General features: G+C 38.7%; 1 protein-coding gene across 1 annotated transcript; it reads right to left on the bottom strand.

The window, feature by feature from the left end:
- Positions 1–1,260: 1,260 nt before the first annotated feature.
- mfsd11 (major facilitator superfamily domain containing 11) lies at positions 1,261–22,478 on the bottom strand. The gene is made up of 13 exons (XM_078401045.1): positions 22,319–22,478; positions 20,654–20,709; positions 14,262–14,369; positions 12,781–12,860; positions 9,938–10,034; positions 9,135–9,193; positions 8,179–8,323; positions 6,986–7,023; positions 6,809–6,874; positions 5,844–5,969; positions 5,572–5,758; positions 4,934–5,069; positions 1,261–4,739 (listed from the first exon to the last, which is right to left on the bottom strand). The coding sequence occupies exons 1-13, from the start codon at positions 22,412–22,414 to the stop codon at positions 4,578–4,580; spliced, it is 1,356 nt and encodes a 451-aa protein (XP_078257171.1). The 5' UTR covers positions 22,415–22,478; the 3' UTR covers positions 1,261–4,577.
- Positions 22,479–22,774: the final 296 nt, after the last annotated feature.

The raw sequence follows: 22,774 nt of genomic DNA on the forward strand, positions 1-22,774 counted from the left end.
GAATGCACCCAATAACAATATCGTAACTAACATAAAAATGGTGACATGAATTGCAGAAATCTCTCAATGTCCTGAAGCCAAATAATGACACCAATGAAATAGATTTTGATAAAATAAACAAAGCTGGAAAATACCTGATCAGGAAAATGCAGAGGCAAAACACCTGCAGCTTGTCTAAATAGTCTATGTAAGTCCCTGACGAAAACAATTTTTATAGGAAGACTATAACAGATCATATAACTGAGCTTCACATGGACTTAATGTGCTAATGTTGCATTAAAAGTTTTCTACAGTTTTAGATATTCCCAATTGTTAGCAATCAGAAACATTGTTTAATGTCTAAAGCCTCATATCAGTTTGACTGTCTGTATTTTGAAGCAGAAGACTTTATATTCAGTGTAGATGCTATATTAAAGAGTTTTGGCCTTAAAATGTTCAATTGTGCAGAGTTATTAGAAAATTCACCATTCATTTTTCAGGGGAGTGGGGGGGTTGAATGATTAGAAAGACAAAGGAGGAAAAAAGACAGCCATGTTACACAGTACCATATGGGACATGGGAATGGGTGACGAGATGCTGCCTGACCTGCTGAGTTACTCCAGCATTTTGTGAATAAAAACCTTCGATTTGTACCAGCATCTGCAGTTATCTTCTTATACTAAAACTCTTGTTTGTTTGTTCCTGAACTACAGCCAAAACGGTACACGATAGCGTGACAATTTTAGGTCGACCTTACTCACTGTTGTCCCTTTGGTGCTAATGAAAGAAGTTTCATTGAAATGGGTGTTATAGTTTTAGTTATTCACATTTTAAAGTTTAAATCTATCTCCTAGGGAGGGAGGGGGGGGGGGGGAGGATAAGGGTGTTTGAGGGAGATGGAGTGGGGGAGAGGGGAAGGGAAGGGAGGGAGGGAGGCTGGGAGGGAGGAGAGGGTGCTGCACCAATGCAGGAGAGGTTTGGGCCCAACGGGTCTACTTGGTCTAGTTTATTCTAAAATGCAATTTTTATCTACTTAATATTCTGATTTTTACTTACGCCGAAGTCATGTTTTATTTTCTAACATTACTTGTGCAAAGAATGAAGCAAATGAGGAATGACTGCACATTTTAACTGGACTACATTGCTCACAAGAATTTGTTTAATTGACGGATGGCATAACTCACATTTTAGTGGTTTGCAGATACAAATTTATTGCACTCAGATTAATGCACATTAAGCGTTAAGGAATACAGAACAAGTTATAAAGTGCAATAACTTTATTATATAAAATTATTGTAAATGTTGCACACTTTGATACAAATTGTCACAATGGACCACAATATGTCTGCATTTGACGTAGAAGTCATGGATAGAACAATAGCATTTTCAAATCAAATTTGTCTTTTAATCAATCTATCTAAAATGCCATGTTAATTCCCAACAAACTTATGGTAACAACTACATTCAACCAATATTTTATTCACAGTCAAAAGAAATAAATTAACCATAGTTTAAGACCATGTCACATGCTGTATTGCAATAGATGAAAATGTATAATCCAATCATACATTCTTCTTTCTATGGGATCTGGATAAATTAATGACCTATATAGCAAAGATTCTTAGACTAGCAGCAGGATATTAAATGTCAAGCAATTTACCCAATTTATGCTACGTATCCTTGGTCCGAGAGCAAAAAATCCCTTTTGATTCCCAATCATCACTTTGAAGAAACTGACATTTTAATTTAATGCTAGATAACCTAAATGAGTAAAGCAGGACATAAGAAAGCAGTTCCAATGATGCTTTGGTTCCTCCGTTTTAACGATCTAACAACTAAAGCAGTTAAATAATCATGTAGACAGCAAAATATTGGGATTTAAGGCTATTTAAACATATTCTAATTTAGTCCAAATTCTATTTTGGATATTGTAACTGAAAAGGCACTAAATACAGAAAAATAATCAACATATGCTCTGTTGGCAGTGTAGAGATAATATGCTTTGTTCTGATCATATTCGATTTTATCTTCTTTCAACACGCTTCATGCACATTAAGCGTTAAGGAATACAGAACAAGTTATAAAGTGCTTGCAGATAATGCTCAAACTGACTGCCAATCTCATAGAAACCAACCATTGCAAATCTGGCCATTAATCAGCAGGAACAAATCAGGATTTGAGGAAAGCATCAACTTCACACCTTATATTCATTTCAGTATGAAAACTTGAGCCTATTCCAAACTTTATCTGAAAATAGTAATAAGTTTAAAGGAATCTGAATCACAATTGCATGAAATTAATGCACTCGACTCTCTAAATTCAAGTGAAGGGTTCAAAATAAGTTTAAACCTTAACATTATTGCAATCTTCTTGGACATATATTATTCTATACCAAAGTCACACAGCTGGAAGTATGCAGACAAAATCCATTCCTCAGCAAGACCAAAACATTACACAGTATTGTGGGTGTGGTCTCACCAGGGCCTGATATAATTTAAGACATCTCTATTTTTGTATCAAAATCCTTTGACAATAAAAACATATCGCATGTATTTTCTATTCAAGTATGACCAAGTCCCTCTAAACACCAATACCACTCAATCTGTCACCACTTCAAAAAAAATTTTTTTTTAAACCAAATGGATAACCTCATTTTACATTTTAATTTGTCTGCCATGTGCTCACAGTAGTGGCATTCAAAGGCTTTTAGATAGGCCCCGGAATATAGATCACATGCTGGCAGAGATTAGTTTAACTTGGCATCATGTTTGGTATGGACACTGTGGGCCCCCAAGGGTCTGTTTCCATAATGTACTGTATATATAGCCTGTCTACATCACCCTCAAGTCTCTGGATATTCCTCAAATTGCCACTCAGATGTGTGTCAGCAAACATGAATATATTACACTTGGTCCCTCTCATCCAAATCGATTAAATACCTTGCAAATCGCTGGGACTGCAGCACCCCAAGACTCAGCCTGCCAACTCATAACTTGGGTATTCCAATGGTCTGCTCATTACCCAACTCTCAGTCCACTCCAGTATTCTTCCCCCAAATCCAAGGCTCTAATTGTGTTCAGTAACCTTATCAAATGCTGGCAGAAAGTCCACAAATTCTGTTCTGCAGCTTCTCCCTTACCTATGATGTGCTTTTCATGTTATTGCTGACTGTGCCGTGGATTTTTTTTTTTCTAAGCACCTTGTTACCACTTCCATATTAACAGATTATTGCATTGTATCTACAATGGCAAGGTGGTCTATAATTAGTGATGGTACTATCAAGAAGTTAATATTAACCAACAAGAGATTGCCTTCCCCTTCTACATGGGATATTTTATATCCAGCTAGAGGAACAAACAAAAAGCTGTTTAATATCTCTTCTGGAATGGACTTGAACCCACCACCAGTGCTACCAATGAGTGCTACCAATGCTCTTTTCTGCATCACTGCAAATAACAAAAAATGCAACATGAATATCCAATTCCATTAGATAGTGAAGAATAATTCCCCTTTTAGAGAAACTAAAATCATTCTGCAGAAAGGTAATCAAATTTAACTCATTAATACAATCCCAACTATTATAAAATACAGTTGAGGTTATCAATACAGTAATTAGCACTTAAATTCCTTCCTATTTGCTTATTCAACTTCAATATTTCCCTTTTGATCTTTACACAATAGTCAGCGATAAATCTGTAGCAGTTGCTAATTTTTTTAATAAACTATCAAAACACTGCAAAACTAATCAATTTTATAGCCAAATCATTTCAGTTCTCATCACAATTAGTAACCATAGAATACTGCCATTACTAATTAAATGTGACCACTGGAAATATTTCTGCAAAGTTGAAAATAGCTAACATAAAACAGTTTTTATTATGTAAACCACCAACACACTTCAAATGAAAATAATTCTAAAAATCTTAGTGTAATCACCGATACAATTGGGAAGATATATTTCAAGTAATTTCAATGTACATTTAGAAGAATCAATACAATTGATTAACAAAAGAACCATTTGATGCAATGCGAACTTTCAAACAGTGATTCTCCACGAGTTTAAAATAATTTTAACCTTATCCAAAAACTATTGGAAATGTCTCAAATTACTGAGTTTCAAATAAAAACCATATCTTCTTTGTTCCATGTTAATGGAATCTGACTGTTACTTTTCTAGTAGTACATCTGTTTGGCAAATAATATAATATTGGTTCTGAATAATGCTTTTGGATACCACTGGGAAAATGCTTAAAACAGCATTTCCATACAGAGTAGTTAAATAATTCAGAATATTCAGATTGTAGTTCAGTATATTTTTAGAGTGCATGGTTTTAATTTTGAGCAGCATGTTTTGCCAATATTATTGTACAAACCCTTTAGTGCCCGGCTTTCAGTCAGCTTGTTCGTTGCACTGACCTTAATATATACATATTTTTCTAGATAAATCCTTAAATTACACTAGTTTTGAAAATGCTTTGAAAACTTTTGCACAGTAAATTAAAATTGCTCATCACAATAAAAGTGAGATTTAATAAAAATAGGATTTAAAAATGTATATTCTAAAACTGTATATTCTTCAAAAATAGCTTGTTTCTTCATCAAATACGATCATAACCACGGCTAGCGAAACTCGATTTTGCCTCCCACTCCACGAGGATGAAGGAGATGGTACCGAAGAATGCAGTCAGGCAGAGGATAAGTAGTTGCCATTGGAGCATGAGGTAATTGCTGTAACCAAATGCAATTGCTGCACTGATAGACTGGGGGGAGGGGGGGGTGGGGAGAGAAAGAAAATATTTTAGTGGAAGACTAGGCAGCTCTGAGGTATAGCATAAAGAGACCTGGTAATACCAGTATGCTTATTGAAAACATTTTTCTTGTTAAATATTTAAAAATTACAATTAATTTAAGTTTGAGTCATCTTTGGTTCATTAGAAAGCTTTTTCATTCTTACTTGCACAAATTTGAAGATAGCAAAAGCAGGAGCACTATCTTGGGCATACATAAATCCCACAATGCTGAGGAGTTGTGTGTTGAAACAGCTGTCTCCTAGTCCCAGTAGGAAACTGCATACTATTGCGATAAATTTGCTGGGGATCAAAAGGCATATCATGAGCGGTAAAATTCATCAGTGCAAACAGGGCAATCTCTCTTCCATAATTATCATATTATTTCTTTATAAACACTAACTGTTGTTTTCTAGCTGCAAAAAAACCCCTTAGCTTTTGAAAAAAATTTAGTCCATGCATTGAAACAAAAGGTTACATTGAATTGAATAAATTTTATTAGCCAAGTATGTATACATACAAGGAATTTGCCTTGGTGCTTTGCTCACAAGAATAACACCACCATATATGGTAGACAATTAAAAATAAAACATTATAATTTAAATATGTGAAGGATAAAATAAAATACCAGAGCAAAAGGAGGCTACAGACTTTTGGCTGTTGAGTAGAGCTACTGCTCGTGGAAAAAAAGCTGTTGTTATGTCTGTCTAAGCACAGATAACCCATTTCTGACCCAATAGTACCAAACACATTACTAATACTGCATTTGCATGAGGCAGAAGTGCAATCAAAGTATATGACCAACCTTGGATTTAGAAAAGCAGCTGCATTTGTCCCAGCATCAGGAGCAATTGGTGCATCATTCGGCACGTTTAAGAATATGAGATAGTAGGCTAAAATATGACATAATAAACCCAGAAGAACTACAGGGTTTCTGCCAATGCCAAGATACTTGCTGAGGAATTTATTCAGCAATCCAAAAGTCGCACCACCTAAAAATGAGTACAAAATAAATAAATGTATTTTCGTTTAACAAAGTCTATTTTTTATAATAACAAACAGCAAATGATTACAAACCTATAATCTCTCCAACACCAACGAAGATGCCACTTAAACCAATCATGCTTTTTGCTTCATCCCCAAAATAATTTGTTGCTCCCAAGCACGTACCGTAGACCCCACTGAAAAATGTTAGCTCAAGCCCTAGGAAAGAAACAATGCCACATGTTATTGATTCACTTATTAGACAACCTTCCATTTCTATTCTAAAGTGCAAGTGATTTCTTCACCTCTTACTTTGCATTAACCAGGCAATGTATCAGCTATACCAACAGATAGCCAAGCAGCAAATAGACTGTATCTACACAGTTGTAGTGCAAGCATAATTCACAACATTCAGATCATCAAAATATATACGAGCTTGGAAAGCAGAGGACGTTTCTTTGGCAGTCAGTTATATATTGAGGACCATGACTAAGTTTTATCCAGACATCCTTTTATCAGCACTGGGAGAATTTTTTTCCTTAAGTTTTTTTAATGCATTTCAATTCATAAAAATGTTACACAAATGTTAAGATATTAACAAGCACTTGTTTCATATTTCGTTACATTAACAAAACAATTTTAATCACTCCATTAATGATTATTTTCAAATATATTTGAAATATCGGGTGGCAGATTGCCACAGCGGTAGAGTTGCTTCCTCACAGCGTAAGAGGCCTGGGGTGTGGTCTAGACTACGGGTGTTGACTGTATGGAGTTTGCATGTTCGCCCTGTGACCGTGTGGACTTTCTCCGGATGCTCCAGTTTCCTCCCACATTCCAAAGACGTGCAGATTTGAAAGCTAATTTGCTTATTTAAATTGTCCCTAGTGTGTAGAATAGAACTAATGTAGGGGTGATCGCTGGTCGGCGCGGACTCAGTGGGCCTTTTTTTCCACGCTGTATCTCTAAACTAAACTTGCAGCGATTATTTTGACCCATTATGTACAGGAAAACAAAAATTGAAGAAATAACTCATCTAGTTTCCATTCAAACCGTACCTGTATAGGCAATGCACACACTTAGAAGCAGTATTTCCTTGGTTAAAAATATGTTGATTGCACTTTCTGTTTAAAGAAAAGAAAATCATGTAAATTAGCATGCAAAAGATTTTAAGATAGGCATCTAATAAATTGGCGAAAATTGGGCGAGTACAAATATACATGAAAAAGACTTACTGAATGCAGCTACTGCTCGTGATGGCTGTTCTTGTGTTCTGTAAATGATGCAAAACAATGTTAACAACCCTGGAAAGCTAAGTACCACAGAATCCTAGACTGAGTGGAGTTTGATTTATATTTAAGATCCAATTGAATAGGTACATTTCATCAAATTAGTACAGCACACAGCTAAACAAATAGTAATGGTTGCCCTTGCTTGCTCAGCATAATTATGAATCAAAATTTGATCAAGTGAGTCAAAGGTCTTTGAATTACCTTTCATTTGTTCTATTGGCATATTTAATTTGTACAACCCTATATTACGAATTATAAATTGAAACATTGTGGAATAAAATAATTAGTATTTGTGCATGGAACAATAAAAGTGTTTAAGACAGTAAGTCAATATTTGTGGATGAATAAACATTTTTATGAAGCGATTGAACTGCCATGCATTTGCAATGTAGACAAGTTATCTGAACTGCTATTAAGAGTACAAGTGATTCAGGGAAAATAAAGAGAACTGAACAAACAGGAAAAATAAATGCATTAACAGCAGCATGTTACAAATGATGCAAGTGTCATTCCTGTTCTCAGACATCAATAGTCCAAGTCTATAAGCATTGTCATTTGTCTTGCATAGGTCGAGATTTAAAAAGGTTTGCATTTTAATGAGAATGCTTTTAAAAGCCGAATCTATAGTCATAGTGATACAATGTGGAAACAGGCCCTTCGGCCCAACTTGCTCACACCGGCCAATGTGTCCCAGCTACACTAGTCCCACCTGCCCGCATATTGCTCCAAACTTGTCCTATCCATGCACCTGTCTAACTGTTTCTTAAATGTTGGGATAGTCCCTGCCTCAACTACCTCCTCTGGCAGCTTGTTCCATACATCCACCACCTTGTGTGAAAAAGTCACCCCTCAGATTCCTATTAAATTGTTTCCCATTATATATAGATGTACTCAATGCCCACAAAATTAAATTAAATTCAAACATTGAATATTTTAATCTAAATCTTCTAAGCAATTTTGTTATTTACACACACACTAACAAACAACAAAATAAAATTGAAAATTGCCCTAATATACTAAATGTGGAATTGTTTATCTTTGTCTAGATTTCTTGAACAACGTGCAAAAAAATGTTCCGAACTTTAAATAACAAGAGGTAGGAGTTACTTATTTTTCTAAAAGTTAAAAAAGTTTACCTAAATGTGGGTTCATGCTCATTATCAGATACATTGTTTTCCGTTGACTGAACCTCTGAGACAGGTTTCCTTATAAGAATGAAGAGAACACTTCCCACCAAACTGATCACAGCGAGTGCAGTATAAACAGTCCTACGATCATAATCTGAAAATACCAAAACAAAACTACAGTGAGACGTTGAAGCCACTAACATTTACAAAATAGCGAGAAAGTATAACTAAGAGCAGAAGAAGCAGAAGCTTTAAGAGAAGGTGGCCAGCTCTGTTTTATTCATGAACAGAAAATGGCTCCTTAAAACATTAATTAGCAACATAGAATAGGATTATTATGATGACAGTTGCCTATTGATGTGAGCACAAAGGAGTATTGAAACATTAATATGGCCACAAGCAGCAGAACTCTTAAATCACTTTATTCATTAGTCACTAATAGCGGAATATTATACACTATCAGAGTTGTCATATCTTCCTGGAAAATGAAGAATAGACTCGGATTAAAGGAACAATCCCAACAATGTCTTCAAATGAGTTGTGTTTCGCACACTGCCTTTGCAAGGATGAACAAGAACTTTTTATTGAAATGTAATAAATGAGGTTTAAAATCTCAAAACACACACCAAAATGTGCAATAGTAAAGTTAATAGGTACTAAAGTATAATAAAGAAATAAGTATAGAGATCAAGGAAAGTTATACAGTGCCATACGGGCTGATGCAAAACGATTATGCCATTTCAAAATAATTAGAATTGGTCCTTTATTTTTAGTTTCTTGTGGTATTCTATTGTGCATCAGTATAGGTTATGTATGCACCCTCTTCAATGCAGAAACAAAACTTTAAAGTATTTAAAAAAAAGAGTCAACATTATAAATTTGCTATTCAGCACCAGTGGTCTGCAATAAAATGTGATGGCCAAGTTCCTCCTTTTATTTGTTCAGCAGAGGCAAGGAAAACTGACCTGAAATATGCTTTTCTCCTTTCCAGGCAAAATATATATACAGATTTCCAAATAAAAGACTAGGATAAAGAAAGAAAATATTAGTTTACATTCTAAATAACAATTAAACAAGACTAATGACACAATTAGCCAAAAGCCAAATGTTTTCTAAAACTATATATACATACACATATATATACACAAATGTACACATATGAGTGTGCACGTACGAGTACGCACACATAAATATGGGTGCATGTGTACATATACACACACATATGCATGTTTGTTAATTTCTAAAAATCACAGCTCACATACATACACATCTACTATATATACACAATATATAACACTATATATATATATACACATACACTATATATACCGTATATATTCCATAGATGCCATTATACTGCTATATATTTTTTATTTTAAAACTGGGTGAATGGGGGGAGGGTTTGGAGAATTCATCCAAGGGTAGAAAATGGGCAAGCACATGCAAGTTTGTTAATTTCTAAACGTTGCAGCTCACACCAACACACAATCAAAAGCTTTCACTTCCTTAGACACAAGCAGCAGACAAAGTTTTTTTTTTTTAAAGTTGCAACACTGATCTGGAGGAAGTGAAAGCGATTGATGCTTGTTGGTGAGCTGTAACTTTTAGAAATTGTCAAACTTGCATACGTTTGCCCATTTTGCATACATAAACCCATATTTAAAGAGGAATAAAATTAGGTAGGAAATATTTTGGCTTGAAAAAATTCTACAATACACACATTTGCACATCCATGGAGATTTCAGTTTCTGTTACTTAAAAAAAATACCTAAATTGCAACAAAGCCCAAAATATGCCACTGTTTCTTCCAATTGTATTTTCATCCGAATTTATTGTCAAACAGTTGCCCTGTGCTGTCCATAGCACTGAAAAACATCAAATAAAGAAATGTTCAATCATTGCAATAAATTTCAAGCAGTATTATAAAATATTCAATTCAACATGGCGAGAAAGCATTTATTCCAGTTAGATTTCTCCCTGTCTTAAAAATGCAATTAATTTAAAATAACATATAGTACTTTGATTTATTAACATCAGATATAGCACACAAAGCATTTACTGCTTCTGCACTGATTGTACAGAGTACCATCCACAATTCCACTTGCTCATTCCTCTAGCAGCTCAGCAGCCTTTTAGGCAATGTTCTAACTCTTAACACCCTGTGGGTGGAAACACTTTCCTACATTTCCTCTCTAACCTTTCTACTAATTACTTATCAGTAAAATCTATTCCCCCTGTTTGGCGATCACTCTACCAAGGGAAGTAGGTCCTTCTTATTTACTTTGTCTCAATCCCTCAAGTGTTTAATTATCCTTGAAAAAAAAAAGCAATGGCAGAAATAGAGGCGACAAATGTCAGGGAATGAAGTCACAAAGAAAAACTAAAACCTGGCCTAATTTCCTGTTGAATGAAATAAAAGTCAATATGATATAGCACATTGAAGTTTAAAACAAATGCAACCAGATATACTGTTCATTACCATGAAAGGTTCCAATATTTTTCCACCCAACAGGGTTAATTCCTGAATACGGCCAAAAAGATGGAAACTCTGGCTACTAGCCATGTTGAGGAGATTTTGTTGAGGACAAAGTCAAAGTTCAGAAGAAAAATGTCGTGAGAGATGGCTGCCAATGATGAGTAGAGAAAAAAATTCTTCAGCAAAATAATTATTTTGCAATGTGGGAATGGAGGAGGTTGTATGATTCTCCAGAGAATATTTTGAACAAACATTTTTCAAAGACAAAAAATGAAATCAAATTCGTCATTTGAAAATGTGCATTAAAGGAAATTGAATTGCCCTGCAACCTGCCTGAATGTGTTTCACCTTAAACATGTTAATGGATAAATTAAAACCTAAAAGTGGCACAGTGCCAGCCCCAGAGGCCCAGGTTCGACCCTGACCTCAGATTCTGTGTGCATAGAGTGTGCATGTATTCCCTGTGACATTTGTTCCACCGCTGATCCAGTGTCCTCCCACATCCCAAAGGTGTGTGGATTGGTAGGTCAATTGGCCTCTAACTTTTCCCCAGTGTGTAAGGAGTAGATGCAAAAGTGCAATATATCATTAAACTAGTGTGAACAGGTGATCGATTGTTGGTGTGGACACAGTGGGCCGAGGGTAAACAAAATAAAACTGCTATTTCTACGGTAAAAGTTAACCGTTAAGACTTGTATCAGTTTTACTGGGGCCAACTGACCAAAAGACATAATTTCATTCAAAGTTTAACAATAAATCTTCATCCCATGCCAATTAATTGGAGTAAAACATTCAGCAACATTTGTCATTTATAACGAAATCATCGTTACAAGTAAAAAATGAGAATTACTGGGGAGGAGTGAGAGCGGGCAGCGAGAGGTGTCAAGTTATATCGTAAATCATGATATCTGGTCACATTAAGAAAAATACATTCCCAATGGGTACACTTTTAAAGAATAATTGAAAATACCAACTGAAAGAGTCTACAGATTAGATTGCTGGCTTATGTACATTGGAATAAAAAAAGAAGAATTTGCATGCCGGATGAGCTTTTCAAACTGTTTGTTTACTACATAGGAATGCTACAGTAAAGCAAGACAACACTAACATTCACAGAAGGATGATCTGAGCAGGCCAACAATTTAGAAATAATACAAAGTTAGGTATATAGAAATAAAATGTGGTTGCCTGATCTGAACCTCATTGAAAACAACAAATAAATGAAGACCAATATTAACACAACCACATGCAGATTTTTATCTTCCAAACACAACGTAATTAATGCAACCCATTTCATTGGGGGAAAAAAAATGGCCCAGGTCAATGGCCTCCTATTGGAACTGCAAGAACATTAACTGATGCTGCCTGACCAACCTATTCCCATACTTGACACATAGATTAAATTTGATTTATGCAATGAAATAAGTATTTCAAAGCATTTTTCTTCTGAACTTTGACTTTGTCCTCAACAAAATCTCCTCAACTTGGCTAGTAGCCGCAGTTTCCATCTTTTTGTCCGTATTCAGGAATTAACCCTGTTGGGTGGAAAAATATTGGAACCTTTCATGGTAATGAACAGTATATCTGGTTGCATTTGTTTTAAACTTCAATGTGCTATATCATATTGACTTTTATTTCATTCAACAGGAAATTAGGCCAGGTTTTAGTTTTTCTTTGTGACTTCATTCCCTGACATTTGTCGCCTCTATTTCTGCCATTGCTTTTTTTTTTTCAAGGATAATTAAACACTTGAGGGATTGAGACAAAGTAAATAAGAAGGACCTACTTCCCTTGGTAGAGTGATCGCCAAACAGGGGGAATAGATTTTACTAATAAGTAATTAGTAGAAAGGTTAGAGAGGAAATGTAGGAAAATGTTTCCACCCACAGGGTGTTAAGAGTTAGAACATTGCCTAAAAGGCTGCTGAGCTGCTAGAGGAATGAGCAAGTGGAATTGTGGATGGTACTCTGTGAAAACTACCTTCCTATGGATTTTTGAACATTATTTTAATCAAGAGAATGAACAAAGTTAAAATTGATTAGTTGTCAATCTGTAAGATAATAGAGATCTTTACTAAAAGTTCTTCCTTTGTGTTTTATTCATGTTGCCTAATACATATTAAAAATAATGCTGACCTGCGGCTGCTATGCCAATGATGACTGAAGCCAAGTAAAAGGACCAAGTGTATGGCTCAATAAAGACTGCAACGTAAGCACTGAAAAGAAAGTTAAAAATCAGATATAAATGTAATCAAATATAAATCAATTAAGCAGTAACCTTCCATAACAGGCAGGATTACATGGAAAAGAAAAAGAAACCTCTCTCCAAAATTAAGGATGTTGTAACTGTATGTCGAATACTTATTTTCCCCAAGTTGTCTTGTATGCTACGTCCACTATTTCTTCCTTATAAACCACACTTGGTATACCCCAAAAAACATTGTCAAGAATAATTTCCTTCCACAAAATGATATTGAACCCAACAATTATATTATGGCTCAGAAGCAATATCTTGCAATAACAAATGTACCAAATATATTTTTAATCGTTTGCCGTACCTGCAGATTAACTGTGTTCAAGGACTATATACCAACCTTAGCTAGCCTCTCACTTTACAAAAGCATTCTTCCAAACAAAGCAGATTAATTCACACTCCCTTGAAGCACGTTCCTTTTGGTATCATTTTGGTATCACTTAATGGGTTAAGCCTTCATGCAATCCCTACTTCCTTCAGTTTTATATCATCAGCAAAGTTAGGATAATTTACACTTGGTGCACTGATCTAACTCATTGATATGGATCATAAATAGCTGTAGCCTTATCACCAGTCCTTGGCCCAGTCCAGTAATTGCTTGAGGCCATTGCAAAAATGATTGACTTTTCCTATTCATTGTTTTCTGTTTATTAAGCAATCTTTATTCCTTGCTAACATATTACCTCAAGCTCACAAGACCTGATCTTATGCAACCACCCCATGATCTTATTGACTTCCTTCTGAGAATGCAAAAACTACGTCTGCTATTTATCCCTTACTATCAATTATAATCTGTAAAAACACAAATTAATTTGTCAAGGACCATTTGACCGCCACATAATTGTATTCAGTTGATCTGATTATTTGTAATTCGCAGAAGCAATATTTTATGATAATATAGTGTTAGGAAGCAAGTAATTACGTATCCTTTTACTGTCATTGTAAAAGCAGCAGCAATTTCTTATTAGAGCCAATAGTATGCCTTAAAGTTAGTAATTGATAGTGACAAGTTAAATGCTTATATTGTGGGATATCGACAAGCACAAAATAAAACTAAAAACAAATTCCAACACAATTGATATACAGACACATTATTAGTTGAAAGACAGTTAAAAAAATTTTTTAATGGATAATGGGTAAAAAGAAATAATGTACAAAATAATGAACAGGATCAATGTCTAATTTACTAAGAACAACATTCACAATGGGGTGCTTCTATCTACATTGTGAAAACCACCCCATATTTATAAAAACATAAGATTAAAAAAATGGAATTCTGAAAATTTAGAAAATAAAGTAAATGGTGGCAGAGTACAGTGGAATACAGACAAAACAAAAATAAAGTGAACTCTATTTAACTCACCTGTACACTAATCCAGAAATGAACATGGAAAGTTGAGGTCCCAAAAGAGCAACAATTGATGGAGTCAACAGATTGGAGGCAGAAAACACAGTATAAATTATGGCCAAACTATAAGAAACATAAACCAATGTCAGCACAATGATTTGCTAAAAATAACTGTATCCCCATTTACAATATTTAAATAAATAATACTGAAATACTGATAGAAGAGTCAGTTTGAAAAGTCCGGGAGCAGAGCAAGGACGCCCGTTGGCTGAGAAGAAAAGTAAGTGTTAATTACAGTGGAAAAGGCAGTTTAAAAAGAGCGCCAAGAGGACGCTAGTAGTCAGTTTGAAAAGTCCGGGAGCAGAGCAAGGACGCCCGTTGGCTGAGAAGAAAAGTAAGTGCTAATTACAGTGGAAAAGACAGTTTAAAAAGAGCGCCAAGAGGACGCTAGTAGTCAGTTTGAAAAGACCGGGAGCAGAGCAAGGATGCCCGTTGGCTGAGAAGAAAAGTAAGTGTTAATTACAGTGGAAAAGGCAGTTTAAAAAGAGCGCCAAGAGGACGCTAGTAGTCAGTTTGAAAAGTCCGGGAGCAGAGCAAGGACGCCCGTTGGCTGAGAAGAAAAGTAAGTCTTAATTTAAGTGAGAAGTCAGGTAAATTGGACAATCAGGCAATTTAATTGGTGATATAAGCAAGACTTGCAAAAGGGAAGTGCCCAGTGAGGGAAGTGCGAGTCTTCGGCGAAGAGGCTGAGGTGAGGAGGATACAATTGTTTTAAGCCAGAACGGGTTATAGACACAAGGTAATGGCGGAAAAGTTGGTGCAGTGTGTTTCCTGCAGGATGTGGGAAGACAGGGACGTCGCTGGAGCTTCTGGGAGCTACACCTGCAAGAACTTTGTCCAGGTGCAGCTCCTGAAGGGACGTGTGGTGGAGTTGGAGAGGCAGTTGGATGACCTCAGGGCCATCCGGGAATGCGAGAGTTTCCTCGACAGGACTTATTGTGAGGCTGTCACGCCAAGGGTCCAGGTCGAGCGAAGGTGGGAGACTGTTTCAGGGGGGAGTGGACGAGGACTACAGGAGACCCCAGTGGCTGTGCCTATTGCAAATAGGTATACCCTCTTGGGAACTGTCGGGGCAGAAGACGTTTCCAGTCCGAGTGGCGGACCTGTTGGCAAGGATACTCGACGGGGGAGACCGAAGTCAGGAAGAGCCGTAGTGGTCGGTGACTCCATCGTCCGAGGGACGGACAGAAGATTCTGTGGCAGCAGGAGGGACTTGAGGATGGTCTGTTGCCTCCCTGGTGCCAGGGTTCAACACATCACGGACCGGCTTCAGAAAATCCTAGTGAGGGAAGGCGATCAACCTGAAGTCGTTGTGCACGTGGGCACGAATGACGTCGGGCGGAAGAGGAAGGAGGTGCTACAGCGGGAGTTTAGAGAGTTGGGAAAAACACTGAGAAGTAGGACGTCGAAGGTGGTTATCTCTGGACTGCTACCGGTACCTCGTGCTGGTGAGGCCAGGAACAGAGAGATAGAGGGTATGAATTTATGGCTGAGGGGCTGGTGCAGAGAGCAGGGATTTCGATTTCTGGACCACTGGGATCTCTTCTGGGCTAGGGGTGACTTGTACAAAAGGGACGGGTTACATCTTAACAGCAGGGGGACAAACATTCTGGCAGGCAGGTTTGCTAGTGTGACACCTGTGGCTTTAAACTAAGTAGTGGGGGGGGAGGGGTTAACAAATTGTGAATATGAAGATGAGGTAAAAGGGAATACAGGAGATATTGCAAAAGACTCTCGGAAGAATGGGAACAGAAGTTCTAGAGGAGAAAAGAAATTAAGGGCAGGGCCAATTGTGACCGATGTGAGAGGGGAGGTAAATACAGAAGTTAAAGTGTTGTACTTAAATGCGCGTAGTATAAAAAATAAAGTGGATGAGCTTGAGGCTCAGTTAGTCATGGGCAAGTATGATGTTGTAGGGATCACTGAGACATGGCTACAAGAGGACCAGGGCTGGGAACTGAATATTCAGGGGTACACAACGTATAGAAAAGACAGACAGGTGGGCAGAGGGGGTGGGGTTGCTCTGATGGTAAGGAATGATATTCATTCCCTTGCAAGGGGTGACATAGAATCAGGAGATGTTGAATCAGTATGGATAGAAATGAGAAATTATAAGGGTAAAAAGACCCTAATGGGAGTTATCTATAGGCCCCCAAACAGTAGCCTCGACATAGGGTGCAAGTTGAATCAGGAGATAAAATTGGCGTGTCAAAAATGTAATGTTACGGTGGTTATGGGAGATTTCAACATGCAGGTAGACTGGGAAAATCAGGTTGGAAATGGACCCCAGGAAAGAGAGTTTGTAGAGTGCCTTCGAGATGGATTCTTAGAACAGCTTGTACTGGAGCCTACCAGGGAGAAGGCAATTCTGGATTTAGTGTTGTGTAATGATCCTGATCTGATAAGGGGACTAGAGGTAAAAGAGCCATTAGGGGGCTTCAATATCGGGAGCCCCGACCGCCCCGACGTGGCAACTCCAACAGCCTGACCGCGGGACAAGACGGCAGGGAAGAGAAAAAGACATTTTGGCCTTCCATCACAGTGAGGAGGGACTGGAGGAGATATTTACGATATACATTAATGACTTAGACGAAGGGATGTTTCTTTTTGTTTGGTGTTAGTTGTGATTGTATGTGTTATTGCATTTTTATTGATTAATCTTATTGGTCTTATTGTTCAACTGCGGGTAATGTTTCATTTTACTACACATTTATGTGTATGTAACAAATAAACGACTATTGACTATTGACTATTGAGGCAGTGATCACAACATGATAAGTTTTACTCTGCAAATGGAAAGGCAGAAGGGAAAATCGGAAGTGTCGGTATTACAGTATAGCAAAGGGGATTACAGAGGCATGAGCTGGCCAAAATTGACTGGAAGGAGGCCCTAGCAGGGAAGACGGTAGAACAGCAATGGCAGGTATTCCTGGGAATAATGCAGAGGTTGCAGGATCAATTTATTCCAAAGAGGCGGAAAGACTATAAGGGGAGTAAGAGACACCTGTGGCTGACAAGGGAAGTCAGGGACAGCATAAAAATTAAGGAGAGGAAGTATAACATAGCAAAGAAGAGTGGGAAGACAGAGGATTGGGACTCTTTTAAAGAGCAACAAAAGTTAACTAAAAAGGCAATACGGGGAGAAAAGATGAGGTACGAGGGTAAACTAGCCAATAATATAAAGGAGGATAGCAAAAGTTTTTTTAGGTACGTGAAGAGGAAAAAAATAGTCAAGGCAAATGTGGGTCCCTTGAAGACAGAAGCAGGGGAATTTATTATGGGGAACAAAGAAATGGCAGACGAGTTAAACCGTTACTTTGGATCTGTCTTCACTGAGGAAGATACACACAATCTCCCAAATGTTCTAGGGGCCGGAGAACCTAGGGTGATGGAGGAACTGAAGGAAATCCACATTAGGCAGGAAATGGTTTTGGGTAGACTGATGGGACTGAAGGCTGATAAATCCCCAAGGCCTGATGGTCTGCATCCCAGGGTACTTAAGGAGGTGGCTCTAGAAATAGTGGAAGCATTGGAGATCATTTTTCAATGTTCTATAGATTCAGGATCAATTCCTGTGGATTGGAGGATAGCAAATGTTATCCCACTTTTTAAGAAAGGAGGGAGAGAGAAAACGGGTAATTATAGACCAGTTAGTCTGACATCAGTGGTGGGGAAGATGCTGGAGTCAATTATAAAAGACGAAATTGCTGAGCATTTGGATAGCAGTAACAGGATCATTCCGAGTCAGCATGGATTTACGAAGGGGAAATCATGCTTGACAAATCTACTGGAATTTTTTGAGGATGTGACTAGGAAAATTGACAGGGGAGAGTCAGTGGATGTGGTGTACCTCGACTTTCAGAAAGTCAAATCAAGTCAAGTCAATTTATTTGTATAGCACATTTAAAAACAACCCACGTTGACCAAAGTGCTGCACATCTGACTAGGAAAAAAAAAAAGCCTTCGACAAGGTCCCACATAGGAGATTAGTGGGCAAAATTAGGGCACATGGTATTGGGGGTAGGGTACTGACATGGATAGAAAATTGGTTGACAGACAGAAAGCAAAAAGTGGGGATAAATGGGTCCCTTTCGGAATGGCAGGCAGTGACCAGTGGGGTACCGCAAGGTTCGGTGTTGGGACCCCAGCTATTTACGATATACATTAATGACTTAGACGAAGGGATTAAAAGTACCATTAGCAAATTTGCAGATGATACTAAGCTGGGGGGTAGTGTGAATTGTGAGGAAGATGCAATAAGGCTGCAGGGTGACTTGGACAGGTTGTGTGAGTGGGCGGATACATGGCAGATGCAGTTTAATGTAGATAAGTGTGAGGTTATTCACTTTGGAAGTAAGAATAGAAAGGCAGATTATTATCTGAATGGTGTCAAGTTAGGAGGAGGGGGAGTTCAACGAGATCTGGGTGTCCTAGTGCATCAGTCAATGAAAGGAAGCACGCAGGTACAGCAGGCAGTGAAGAAAGCCAATGGAATGTTGGCCTTCGTAACAAGAGGAGTTGAGTATAGGAGCAAAGAGGTCCTTCTACAGTTGTACCGGGCCCTGGTGAGACCGCACCTGGAGTACTGTGTGCAGTTTTGGTCTCCAAATTTGAGGAAGGATATTCTTGCTATTGAGGGCGTGCAGCGTAGGTTCACTAGGTTAATTCCCGGAATGGCGGGACTGTCGTATGTTGAAAGGCTGGAGCGATTGGGCTTGTATACACTGGAATTTAGAAGGATGAGGGGGGATCTTATTGAAACATATAAGATAATTAGGGGATTGGACACATTAGAGGCAGGAAACATGTTCCCAATGTTGGGGGAGTCCAGAACAAGGGGCCACAGTTTAAGAATAAGGGGTAGGCCATTTAGAACGGAGATGAGGAAGAACTTTTGCAGTCAGAGTGGTGAAGGTGTGGAATTCTCTGCCTCAGAAGGCAGTGGAGGCCAGTTCGTTGGATGCTTTCAAGAGAGAGCTGGATAGAGCTCTTAAGGATAGCGGAGTGAGGGGGTATGGGGAGAAGGCAGGAACGGGGTACTGATTGAGAGTGATCAGCCATGATCGCATTGAATGGCGGTGCTGGCTCGAAGGGCTGAATGGCCTACTCCTGCACCTATTGTCTATTGTCTATAAGACAGAGTTGTGGTGGAAGGACAATATTCAAACTGGAGGTCTATGACTAATGGAGTTCTGCAGGGATCTGTGCTGATACCTCTATTATATGTGATATATATCATTGACTTGGACGTAAATGTCGATGGTTTGGTTAGTAAGCTTGGTATGGTCTAGATCACACCAAGATTGTTGGGGTCATAGACTGTGCGGAACCCTTTCAAAGGATACAGCAGAGTTACAGAATTGGGTAGATAAATGGCAGAAATACAGTTTAATCCACGCAAGTGTGAGGTCGAATGTAAAGAGGAAATATACAATTAGCATGACCCTTGACAACATTGATGTACAGAGGGATTTTGGGGTCCAAGACCATAGCTCCATGAAAATGGCAACACAGATACTTGGAGTATCAAAGAACACGCATGGTATGCTTGCCTTCAATGATCAGGGTATTGAGTACAATAGTCAGGAAGTCGTGATGAAGCTTTATAGGACTTTGGTTAAGTCACATTTAGAGTACTGTTTGTAGTTCTGGTCACCACATCACAGGAAGGTTGTGAAGTCTTTGGAAAGGGTGCAGAGGAGGTTTACCAGAAATGATGCCTGGTATGGAGGGTATTAGCTGCAGGGAGTTGGACAGACTTGGATTGTCGAGATGATAAGGAAAACAGGAACCCCGGAGGTTGCTGGGAGACCTGATACAAGTAGATAAATTTGAGGTGCATAATTCTCAGTCAAAAAATTAAACTCCTGGGATGGAAATATCAAATACTAGGGGGCATAGCTTTAAGATTAGAGGGGCAAAGGTTAAAGGAGATGTGCAAGGGAAGTTTTGCTTTTACACAGAGTGGAGAGTGCCTGGAACGCACTGCCAAGGGTAGTGGTGGAGGTAGATGTGATAGTGGCATTTAAAGGACTTTTGGATAAGCAGGGAATAGAGATATGGATTATGTGCAGCCAGATAAAGGTTGGCCTTGGCATCATGTTCGGCACAGACGTTGTGGGCCAAAGGGCCTGTTCCTGTGCTGCATTGTTCTATGTTCTAAAACTGCAACAGACACAATGTTGTAATTTATCAAGTTATCATGCCCTTCTCTCAACATAGATAAAATATTACAAAATATACTACATATTGTTGTCTAGCTCTTGTAACATTTGCAAGGGAAGGCTTGCTATCTCAGTGTTTCACGTCATATAGTATCATTCCACAAAAGAAAATAAACAAGGAACCTGGTATATCCACTTCCATGAAAATGTGTACTGTTGATGCTCTTGATGACGGTTTGCTGTTAAACAAAAATCAATATTTTAATCTAAAACAAACATTTCCCATTGATCATTAATATCTTCCACAAGTTATTCTGATGTTTCAAAACTATCCTGTTCAGAATAGAACTTTTGAGAACACTTCATGGATATCTGAAAGAACAATGGCCAGCAATCTCACTGTGGCCAACCGGGTGGCAGCCTCGCCAACAGTCTGTCTTGTCCTTTCTTCTTTTGTTATTTTTAGTTTGTTGGTAAATGTATGTTTTAGTGTATCTTTAGTTTTGTATTATGTCGGGGGTGGGGGAAACTTTTTAAATCTCTTTCCTCGAAGGAGATGCAACTTTTTCCGTATCGTATCTCCGTCCGCACTGCAGCCTTAACATCGTGGAGCTGGCAATCCATTTGCTGTGGATCGACTTTTGGGAGCGCCAACCTTGGAAGCCTGCGGACTTAACATCGTGGAGCTTGTGATCCCTTGATTAGGGATCGACTTCGGGAGCTCAAACCTCAGGAGCTTCGACCGCCTCGATCGCCAATGGCATGTTGGCCTTCGTTGCGTGAGGATTTGAGTTTAGGAGCAGTTGTACAGGGCCCTGGTGAGACTGCACCTGGGGTATTGTGTGCAATTTTGGTCTCCTAGTTTGAGGAAGGACATTATTGCTATTGAGGGAGTGCAGTGTAGGTTCACCAGGTTAATTCCCAGGATGGCGGGACTGACGTATGATGAAAGAATGGGTCGACTGGGCTTGTATTCACTGGAATTTAGAAGGATGAGAGAGAATATTATAGAAACATATAAAATCCTTAAAGGATTGGATAGGGTAGATGCAGGAAAAAATGTTCCCAATGTTGGGGGAGTCCAGCACCAGGGGTCACAGTTTAAGAATAAGGGGTAGGCCTTTTAGGACTGAGATGAGTAAAAAATCTATGCCTCAGAAGGCAGTGGAGGCCGATTCACTGGATGCTTTCAAAAGATAGGGCTCTTAGGGCTAGCCAAATCAAGGGGCATGGCGAGAAGGCAGGAACGGAGTACTGATTTTGGATGATCAGCCATGATAACATTGAATGGTGGTGCTGGCTCGAAGGGCCGAATGGCCCAGACCTGCACCTATTTCCTATGTATCTATGCACTGTAGTTTATCAGCGCTAATATGCTTTATTCAATATTGTACTATAGACAATAGGTGCAGGAGTAGGCCATTCGGCCCTTCGAGCCAGCACCACCATTCAATGTGATCATGGCTGATCATTCTCAATCAGTACCCCGTTCCTGCCTTCTCCCCATACCCCCTGACTCCACTATCCTTAAGAGCTCTATCTAGCTCTCTCTTGAATGCATTCAGAGGATTGGCCTCTACTGCCCTCTGAGGCAGAGAATTCCACAGATTCACAACTCTGAGTGAAAAAGTTTTTCCTCATCTCCGTTCTAAATGTCCTACCACTTATTCTTAAACTGTGGCCCCTGGTTCTGGACTCCCCCCAACATTGGGAACATGTTTCCTGCCTCTAACGTGTCCAACCCCTTAATAATCTATTAATCTATCGATTACTAGTTAATCACTGCACTAGTATGTTGTATTAGTGACAGCTGCAGCCATGGTTAAAGTCCGGGCCGTGAGCACTCACCTCAATGTTCCCACAGGTTTGAAAGGCAGTGAAAACGAACATAAAAGCGCACCCCAGAATGATGATGTTGGTTAATTTCCTCGCTTCGGGCGTCATGGCTGGGCTCTGGACCGGGCCGCCGAGGTTTGATGTTTCTGTCAACAATTGAACGTCTTCACTCCCTCAGTCCCACCGGAAGCTACGCGCGCGTGCGCACCAGCCCAACCGACGACAGTTGCTTTCCCCTCGGCTTTTTGCCTTTACACCGCGGCACTTAAAATCGCATTTCATCACAGAGTTAATACGCTGACGTCAAAGGATTTCTTGTAAGGTTTTCCATTTTTTTAAAAACCGAAAGGAAAGTTGAAAGGAAAAGTGACGAACTACAATACCCAGAAGGCATTTCGCTCCAAGCGATTTAATTTTGAAGTTTGGAAATGAAAGTGATGTGCAACAGTAAATATAATGAAGGAGAGG

Source organism: Rhinoraja longicauda, chromosome 6, assembly GCF_053455715.1.
Source record: "Rhinoraja longicauda isolate Sanriku21f chromosome 6, sRhiLon1.1, whole genome shotgun sequence".
Lineage (NCBI taxonomy): Eukaryota > Metazoa > Chordata > Chondrichthyes > Rajiformes > Arhynchobatidae > Rhinoraja > Rhinoraja longicauda.

What these genes read in the sequence shown, in the direction of transcription:
- mfsd11 (XM_078401045.1), bottom strand. Translation starts at nt 22,414, where the DNA reads ATGACGCCCGAAGCGAGGAAATTAACCAACATCATCATTCTGGGGTGC. An exon ending in AAACCTGTGGGAACATTGAG is followed by an intron (nt 20,710 to 22,318) that starts GTGAGTGCTCAC and finishes TTTGTTTAACAG; the next exon opens with CAAACCGTCATCAAGAGCAT. An exon ending in ATTTCTGGATTAGTGTACAG is followed by an intron (nt 12,861 to 14,261) that starts GTGAGTTAAATA and finishes CTTTCTTTTCAG; the next exon opens with TGCTTACGTTGCAGTCTTTA.